The 9,584-nt window shown below is 39.3% G+C and overlaps 1 protein-coding gene across 7 annotated transcripts in view; it reads right to left on the reverse strand.

Moving 5' to 3' along the window:
- The window catches only part of SLC38A11 (solute carrier family 38 member 11), a 58,774-nt gene extending 51,432 nt beyond the window's left edge, over positions 1 to 7,342 (reverse strand). For 2 of the 7 annotated variants that reach the window (XM_086370236.1, XM_086370181.1), the window contains exons 1-3: positions 7,036 to 7,286; positions 6,240 to 6,357; positions 4,004 to 4,078 (exon numbers count right to left, since the gene is read on the reverse strand). In XM_086370236.1, the coding sequence (XP_086226362.1) occupies positions 4,004 to 4,078; positions 6,240 to 6,357; positions 7,036 to 7,074 (232 nt within the window). In that variant the 5' untranslated portion in view covers positions 7,075 to 7,286. Of the gene's footprint in view, positions 1 to 4,003; positions 4,079 to 6,239; positions 6,358 to 6,740; positions 6,890 to 7,035 lie in introns of those variants that run through there. The other 5 variants (XM_086370196.1, XM_086370203.1, XM_086370191.1 and 2 more) reach the window with 5 other exon arrangements.
- Between the last annotated feature and the right edge of the window lie 2,242 nt (positions 7,343 to 9,584).

Raw genomic sequence — 9,584 nt, forward strand, 5'->3', positions numbered from 1 at the left:
GCTCATACGGAAGAGGCAGGACTCAGACCCTGGTAGTCTAGCCCCAGAATCCATATATGCATTTAACTAAAATCTCAACTCTGTTGCCAGTAACTGCTGCTGCTGCTGAGTCGCTTCAGTCGTGTCCGACTCTGTGTGACCCCATAGACAGCAGCCCACCAGGCTCCCCTGTCCCTGGGATTCTCCAGCAAGAACACTGGAGTGGGTTGCCATTTCCTTCTCCAATGCATGAAAGTGAAAAGTGAAAGTGAAGTCGCTCAGTCATGTCTGACCCTCAGTGACCCCATGGACTGCAGCCTTCCAGGCTCCTCTGTCCATGGGATTTTCCAGGCAAGAGTACTGGAGTGGGGTGTCATTGCCTTCTCCGGCAGTAAATGCTGACCTTAGGCAAATCATTTTAACCTGCCAAAGTCTCAGTTTCCACCTTCATAAAAAGTAAAACATGCATACCTACTTCATGGAGTCAGAAAGATTAACTATAGTGGCTGCATCAGGCCAGTCATCAGGAAATGGTAATGATTATCATTACAAGGGAGCCTTCACAAACGCCTCTGCAAGCCTCTCTAACTTTGTATGTTCCCTCTTACCAACATCAACCCTATAATTTAGCCAGATAGAATGACTTACACGTTCTCTTTTGCATTTCCACATTTCCATCAGCTTAGAGCATCCTTCTATTTTCTTTGCTCACTCACATTTTTTCATAAACAGTCAGTGAAGGGGTCTTTTCCTCCCCAAAACATGCCGGCTCCTTTGAGGCTAGGTTTAATGCCAGAATCCTTATTGTCACGCACATATTTATATTATGGTATTTTTTATGAAGGTCACAACTATGTGTTTTTTTTTCTGCCTAACATACTACATTGTGAGCTTCACGTGGCAAGAAAAATGTTCTTTATTGCTATAATGGCAGCAGTGTTAGTAAAACTCTATTGAATGAATCAACGATCAGCAAAGCAAGATTGCTAGATGTCTACATATCTGATAGAAATTTAATATAAGTGACCTAATAAATAAATTTTAAAATATTCTACAAGCACAAATGACATAGTAATTTATCCTATATCCTTTGTTTAACAGTAGGAAAAGCTTCACATAAGAGTTGAGTAGTGTCCTGAAGGATAAACAGGCTTTTACCGGGTAGAGAAGAAAAAATAATGTCAAGCAGGGGGACTATCCATAGGCAGTCAGTGTGAAGGCATAGTCTATATGTGGGTAATGGAATCATACAGAATGGCTAAAATCCAAGTGCCACACAAGGCAGTGACGGTGACATGGTGAAAGAGACGTCAGATTAGTAGGGGTTGAGACTAGAAGTGCAAACTGTGCTGAACCACGAAAGAATTTGAATGGTTTTTTTTTTCCTGTGGTCATAACAAAGTCTTGGAACATTTTGACTTGGGAAATAACAGATCAGGCTGAGGTTTTATAAAGATAACTCTTGCAGTAATATGAAGGAGAGACCAGAAAGTTAAAGATATAGGCTAAAGGCAGGAAAATTAAACAGCAAGTTACTGGCCAAGGAAGAGAATCAGTGAGGACTGGTAATAGGAGGTAACCAATTTCACAGCTGCTGTGAAGTTTTGATGAAGAACTGTGTGGTTGCAATGAGACTGCTAAATTTTACCAAAGTTCAAAATGTATTGCTTAAAAGTAACAATTTGCTAAGAATTTAGTCAATAATAGATGCTTTCATTTACATGTAAAATACAGGCTATAAATAAATCTCTCAAAAGTTTTAGGAATCTCAAATATCAATCATTATAACATTTCCTTTCATTATAACATTTTGATCTTGCTTTAAATATATTATATGCAAATCACAGATAAACCATGAATGAATCTATGTTATTCAACAGGTGAATTTTCTTTTACATCACTACATAGGCTTAGACAATAAAAATTATTTTACTCTAATCAACAAATATGAGAACCTTAAAGCAAATTAAAAATCATTTGCTGTAAATATTTACCATTCTTTCTTTTTCCCCAACATTTCACAAACATGAAAACAGAACTTAGAAACACCATTTGTTGAACTGAACATATCTCATTAAAAAGACAAAGGCCTTAAAAAGACAAAAGAATAATTGTAGAGACAAACAATTATATAATTACAGTGTCAATTTAAAGAATAACTCAATATTATAACCCTATTTGTAGATTTTGCTCTTAGAATCCTAATTAAGAAACTTTAAAAAAGAATCATAGTCTACAATTTTTTGTTTTGTTTCTGCATGGTCATCCTTTATTTATCAAAACTATACAAGGATTTTCATCATGCAACTAAATTAATAAGAATAACTAATTTCCACTGATTAGTAATTTTGTAATATATGACTTGGGAAAGGTCTGCTTCTAGACACTGCTGTAGGTTTATATACAGCATCAGTTGATCTGTGTATGCATAATGTGACTTTGCTTTAAGAAACTATTCATTCTCTTCAAGTGTTGGTTGAGATTTTAGGTGATGTATATTTAATTTTTTTTCTACCTTCTGGTTTATGATGTGTGCAAATGTTCACAGTGCACTTAAATAAGCCATGGTTATTATGCCTGGGAGGAAATTAATTATTTGTTTGTACTGATTGACTGGGAAACAGGAAATTAAAAACAACATGGGTAAATCCTTGAATGGGATTTTTTTAGTGTGCTAAATGTTCTCTTGAATAACATAAAAATTAAACACCAGCAACTCTGAATAAGCACCAAGTTACAGATTTCCTATTACTTAAGCTACAAATTAAGTGCTGTAGAAGCTAAAAGCAGCTTAGGTTTGGGGGGTTGGGGGTAATGAGAAGACAGCAGGGAGGAAGGGAGTGTAGGCTCTGAGGCAATCTTCACTTTATTTCTCAGGAAAGATGGCTGAGTTACAGGCTGGTTTTGGAAGACTGAGATTTTATAGGGGATGGCATCTTAGAGTCTCCATAAGTAGAGTTAACACAGAGACTCTTGGGCATGGGATTTAAGGGAGCTTCTCAGGAGATGGAGAGTGAAAAGATAAGCCAGGGGCATAGCTCAGAAGGACAAAGTCTTGGTGGAGACCGGAGGCAGCCCAGCCCGGCAGAGGTCGCACTCTGCAGCTCCAACTGCACCACACGTGGGTCCCTCCTGGCGGCAAGGAGGCCAGCTTTGGGGTTTCTAGCAGTCATGTGGGGAAATGATGGCTGGGATTCATAGCCTCACAGGAAGGTGACACTCTTGAGGCCCGGGTTGCCACTCCACTGAAGGGGACCACTGAGGTGTTTTGCATCACCTGGTAAAAGGCAGCTAGGTGATCACACATAGCAGCCCACAGCAGCCACCAGTGCAGAGCTGGGGAGGATTGTCTGTGTCACAGAGATCCTAAGGCAGAGGAAAGCCTTTGTGTTTGTCATGAGGGGTACTGGGGGGACGACAGGGCAGGGGTGCAAACACAGTAAGATAAGATGACTAGTCGTAAAGTCTGTACTTAGATGGGGAAGTGGCCAAACATAGGTTTATTACATGAAAAGTGGGAAGCAGGACAAAAGGGATACAGAAGTGCCTTACTGCTGCCTTTGAAGACTGGCAGGGGTGGGGGTGGTGGTGTGGGGACCCCCACTGGCTGAGAACCTGGGCTCTTGGTGCCACCTGCATGAACAGAGCTTGAAAAGGTTGTCCATGTCAGCACCTGTCCATGTTTTTTGTGGGAAAGGAATTCCTAACATCTATATTTTCAGAGTACAGTCTCAGCCTTAATCAGTCTTTAAAATGACTCCTCCACCTACCACTATTGGCAGAAAGTGAAAATGGCACATGAAAAGGATTTAGGCCTGGTAATATACAACACTCTTCTAATCTGTTCAGAGGATTAGCAAGAAAAGTAAATCTCCTCAGTCATAAATGTCTAAATTCTCTAGGATTCTTTGATGTACTTTTTAGTTAGGAAATTCAGTTACGGGGGATGTGTATGTGTGTTTGTGTAAAACAATCATTGCATAATTTAAGTTGCAGGAATAAGCAGTTATATAGTATTTTTTACCTGTAACATATGAAACCCAGAATAAAAGCAATATTCCCAGAGGAAAGCCAGCTTGCTTCATTGAATAAGGCAATCCTGGAAAAAAAAATGTGCCACCCATCACATGAATAAAACATACAAATAGGTTTTTTCCCCAATTACTGTATATAATCAGTTAAGAATATTAACATATTTATATGAGATAGTTGTAAACAGTGCATATGAATACTAAAATTAAATGTTAGCATATTAATATTTACTACAGAATAAAATGTTGTAAATTAAGGACATGTCAACAGAGTGAGTTTATGAGGTAGAAGAATATGATAAGAAAGCATCACATGATAAACAGATGCCAATTCACACAAATAATGTTCATTTTGGGGTTTTACCAGAATCTGCCTGAAATGCGGGAAACCTGGTTTCAGTTCCTGGGTTAGGAAGATCCCCTGGAGAAGGGAAAGGCTACCCACTTCTGTATTCTGGCCTGGAGAATTCCATGGACTATACAGTCCATGGGGTCGCAAAGAATCAGACATGACTGAGCGACTCTCACTTTCAGGGTGCGGGGACAGATGACTTAGAATATGTGGAGAGTAATGACTCAGAGCTCTCCTTACAGGCTGGCTGGGAAAACAGAGACAATGATGAGTATAGAAGGTTTGGGGGACTTCTCCAACAGTCCAGTGGTTAAGACTTCACCTTTCAATGCAGAGGGTATGGGTTTGATCCCTGGTCAGGGAGCTAAGATTCCACATACTTCCCAGCCAAAACACCAAAACATAAAACAAAAGCAACATTGTAACAAATCAATAAAAACTTTAAAAATGGTCCACACCAAAAAAAAAAAAAAATCTTAGAAAATAAAGAATAGAAAGGTTATGAGATTCGAGGAAAGACTAACTCTGGGGTCAAGATGGGCAACTCTGTAGGAAAAGGAGAGAAAAATAAGTAGGTAAAGGTATTTTTTATAAAGCTGAAGTGAGTATATAACATTATTTATTATAAACTTTTTTGGGGGGAAATGGGGAATTTTAGATTATGTACAATGAAACATTTAAAATAAAATGTACATAAACTATTTCCATCCAGAATACTTTATTCCCTGAAAACCTTCCCCTTTAAAAAATCTGCTGAGCCTAATTAAGAGGTACTTTTCAAGGTTGCTGACATGGATCAGCTTCAAGTATTCATATTAGGAATTAACTCTGGGATTCTGCCTACACCTCCACAGCACATGGAGGCAGAATTTCAAACAAATCTTTGCCCCTACTTGCTATTACTTTGTGTCAGTTCCTACATTTTATCTACCATATGAAAAAAATTGTCTATATATGGAAAATAAAATCAAGAAACACATCAATTTGAGAAAGTTAAGAGAAGTAACTCAATCCAGATGACTGTGACTAAGATGTCAAAACATTACAGAGAAAAAGTAAGTCTCAAGGAGCATCTGCAGGATTTTGATTTGTCTCAGTTTTACCTTAAATTGGATGTTTTCAAATAACAAAAAGAATAAGAAGCACTGAAAAAAAAAAAAAAGCTGCCTTTATTATTATAATGTAATACACTTAATTTTGCCAGAAATTTACCCCTGGCTTCAGACTGGGAAAATATGAGCTGTTCATTTCTTTGAATTCGGATTACTTGACTCCTTTGTTTTAAAAATCCATTTAAAAACAATTTCTATTTATTGATTACAGTTAAAATTAATATATCACAATAAGTTTGGACTTTAAATTTTAATACTTTTTGAATGGGTAAGGAAATATTACATGGATTTGATTTTTCACAAGATTGCTACATTTCACATTAAAGTTTTGTATCTGCAATATATTCAAATATCTGGAGGTTTTACACCTCCAAAAGGTTATAGAAAGATGATTCAAGTAACAGTAGACATTCCAGAAACAGGGAAAAAAGTAAACTTGGTAACATTATCAACTGATATACAGCCCATGAAAAAATTTTTTAGTTATCTTCCATCTGCAGCTTCACCTTAATCTACCACACACGGAGGATACTCTCAAATGTAGAAACAGTGTGTGAATTGCCACCCCATCTTTAGTATAAAAGACTGATGGTGTGCACACTGGAAAACAGGAAGGCTTTTACGAAAAAAAAAATTACCAATTTTATAATTTAAATTTTTTTCCTTTAAAAATAATCTATGAATACTAGCAACATAATAAATGTCTTAAATTTGGCCTTTTCATTGAAAAATTAAAAAAACAAAACAAAACAAAAAAACACTTACCTATTATACCAGACCCTATAATTGAGTTGACAACATTAAAAACGGCAGCAGACTGACGACAAGTTTTCCCTTTGTGCTTATGTTCAGAAACCAGGGTTTCTCTGTCATCTCGATGGCTCTATTTCAGTATATAAAAATGCGATTGAATAAAGACTTAGATCAAAAATTTTGAACATTTTAAAATAAATACGCAATGTAGGAGACTAACACGATATTAGTAATAATAACAAGTGATGTCAATAACGGTAAGAAGATGAAGATAATAATAAAAAGTAACAATAATATCTAGTAATGCAGAGCTTCTGAACACACTCCATCCTAAAATGTGCTGATTACAGCTGTGCCAAGTTCGTGGACTGCTGCATGAACTCCTAGAGTACAGGATCTCCCAGGGAGCAAATGTGATTTTTGTGTGTGTGTGTGAAACGAAAGGGGTTATATTGAAAAGTGCCTGACCAAAAAAAAAAAAAGATCAAGGCAAATTTTTTTCTCCTGGAGAACCTTGTTCAGTCGCTGTCGTGTCTGACTCTGCCATCCCATGGACAGCAGCACGCCAGGCTTCCCTGCCCTCCACTATCTCCCAATTTGCTCAAACTTAACGTCCATTGAGTAGGTGATGTTATCTAATCATCTCATCCTCTTCCGCTCCCTTCTATTCCTGCCCTCAATCTTTGTGCTAAATCAAGACCCCAGGTGAAGGCAGCTGAACTCCTGCAGGTAAAGGCAGCTGAACTCCTGCAGGTGAAGGAAACTTGAACGGTCCTGCCTTCAGAACCTGTCCCATCTCCAGTTTTACCTGCGGCGGGATGACGGGCCTCCGCCCGGGGTAGCCCATGGCTGCACCCGGGTCTTCCGCGGGTGGAAGGTTCGCGGGCGCGGGTCCTCGACTCCTCCGCGACCTCCGAGCCCGGCGTCAGGGCGCCGGGAGAGAGCCGGGTTGAGGCTCTGCGGAAGCAATTCGCCCCACCTCCCCGCGGGCTGCCGGCCCAACTCACTTGGCCGCTGCAGGCGAGGCGCTTTCCCCTCCGGGTTTGCCCAGACAAACGCACCTTCCTGCTGAGGCGGAGATGCTACAGGGTGTTTGTTTCTGAAAGAGGGTGGCCCTCTCTCCCCGTATTTCGCCCCTCCCTCTTCTTTTTTTTAACCCTCCCACTCAACCTCCAGTTACAAAGTACAGTTTATTGTGCCCACGCTGACCTGCCCAGATGGCACAAAGAGTTAAGATGGCCTCATTCTAGTCCATTCCCAAATTAGCTGCCCCTTGGCTGGAATCTGATACCCAGGTAAGAAGGCACTTACGGAGCCTCTTTTCTATTGCCACCTTCTCCTGCTCCCTCTACTTCTTTTAGGTCAGAGATAAGCCATGAAAAGCTAAGAGTTTTAAATGGAAAATACACAAAAAACTTTTCTAAAGTTTTAGCAAACTTGTTTACTAAGAATGCTTTTGTCAGATGTCGCTGGGTAACTTTTCAGAATAGATGACTTAAGTAAAGGAAGATGGAAGGATAGTGGAGTCAGTTACTGAACCATAAAAGGGGGTAAGGAGGAGTGTCAGGGGATGGGAAAGAAAAGGCACTTGGAGTATCTGAGCCACAAAGAATCTTAAATGACCCTCTGTTCACCCCTGTTACCCTAAGATGAGGAAACAGGCCCAGAGAATATTCAATCACAAAGAGAATAGCTAGAGAACAGTTTCAGGGACTGTAAGAATGGTAATATAACATCTACTTATCAAATAATTAAAGAGGTTCTTTTTCATAAATATTTATGTAAAACTATGAAACATTTTAAAAACGTAGAAAAACCTAAAGAGAATTATAAACTTCATATATTCTCCACTGTCAAAGTAACAAGAGTTAGTATTTTGTCATATTTTTTCACATTGCAAAAATAAGCATTTAATGCCACAATAGACATCCCTTTGCTCTTCCCCATTCCTTTCGCTTCATTGCTAGACTCAACTAATTCATGAAGCTTGTGTGCATCTTTTGTAGCCATGCTTTATATTTTAATTCATTCATTTGCAGCCGTAAACACTATATGAAGTGAAGTGAAGGTCACTCAGTTGTGTCTGACTCTTTGCGACACCATGGTCTATATAGTCCATGGAATTCTCCTGGCCAGAATACTGTAGTGGTTAGCCTTTCCCTTCTCCAGGCGATCTTCCCAACCCAGGAATTGAACCCAAGTCTCTCGCATTTCGGGCAGATTCTTTACCAGCTGAGCCACCAGGGAAGCCCAAACAACATATAACGATATGCATATTTTCAAGATTTATAAAGATGGTCCCAAACTGCACTGTTTTCCTGTTAGCATTATTGTTTGTCTACCCAGTATACTGTTCCCAATATTATTATGTTATATGTAGATACAGCATATTCATTTTATCTATCTCACTAGTTCAGTTCGGAGAAGGCAATGGCACCCCACTCCAGTACTCTTGCCTGGAAAATCCTATGGACGGAGGAGCCTGGTGAGCTGTAGTCCATGGGGTTGCTAAGAGTCAGACACGACTGAACGAGTTCACTTTCAGTTTTCACTTTCATGCATTGGAGAAGGAAATGGCAACCACTCCAGTGTTCTTGCCTGGAGAATCCCAGGGACGGGGGAGCCTGGTGAGCTGCTGTTTATGGGGTCGCACAGAGTCGGACACGACTGAAGTGACTTAGCAGCAGCAGTTCAGTTAGCCATCCTCCTGTGCTGAGTACTTATTCACGCACTTGTGTCCGTCTCTTTGTGGCCCTATGGCCTGTGGCCCACCAGGCTCCTCTGTCTGTAGGGATTCTCCAGGCAAAAATACTGGAGTGGGTTGCTATGCCCCCCCTCCAGGGGTCATCCCAACCCAAGGATCGAACCCAGGTCTTCCACATTGCAGGTGGATTCATTATCATCTTGTCACCAGGGAAGCCCTTAAGATTATTTCTAATTTTGCACTCTTGTGGAGCATATTAAATGACCATTTTTCTAGAAGTAGAGTTATTAGGAATTAGTTCTTGCATATATTTAACTTCACTAAATATTTCCAAACTGCTCTAGAAACTGATAGCCCCAATTACACTTCCACCAGCAGAGATGGAATTCCTGTTCTGCATTGTTAACATCAGGACTTAGTTTCTTTTTAAATTTTTGATGTTCTTGTGAGTTTTAAAATGGTATGTAATTATTGTATAGATTTGTATTAACAATATATAGTGATGTGGATCTTTGTATAATGTTTTATGAATATAATTAAATATTTTGGTTGTCCTCTGTTAATCTCATTTTTTAATTCTTTGCCCGTTTGATTTTGGTTGTTAGTCTTTTTCTTATTGTGAGAGTTATTTATATATCTGGGATGCCAACAGT

Source organism: Bos grunniens, chromosome 2, assembly GCF_055505025.1.
Source record: "Bos grunniens cultivar Pamir isolate PY7600 chromosome 2, Bosgru_T2T1.0, whole genome shotgun sequence".
NCBI lineage: Eukaryota > Metazoa > Chordata > Mammalia > Artiodactyla > Bovidae > Bos > Bos grunniens.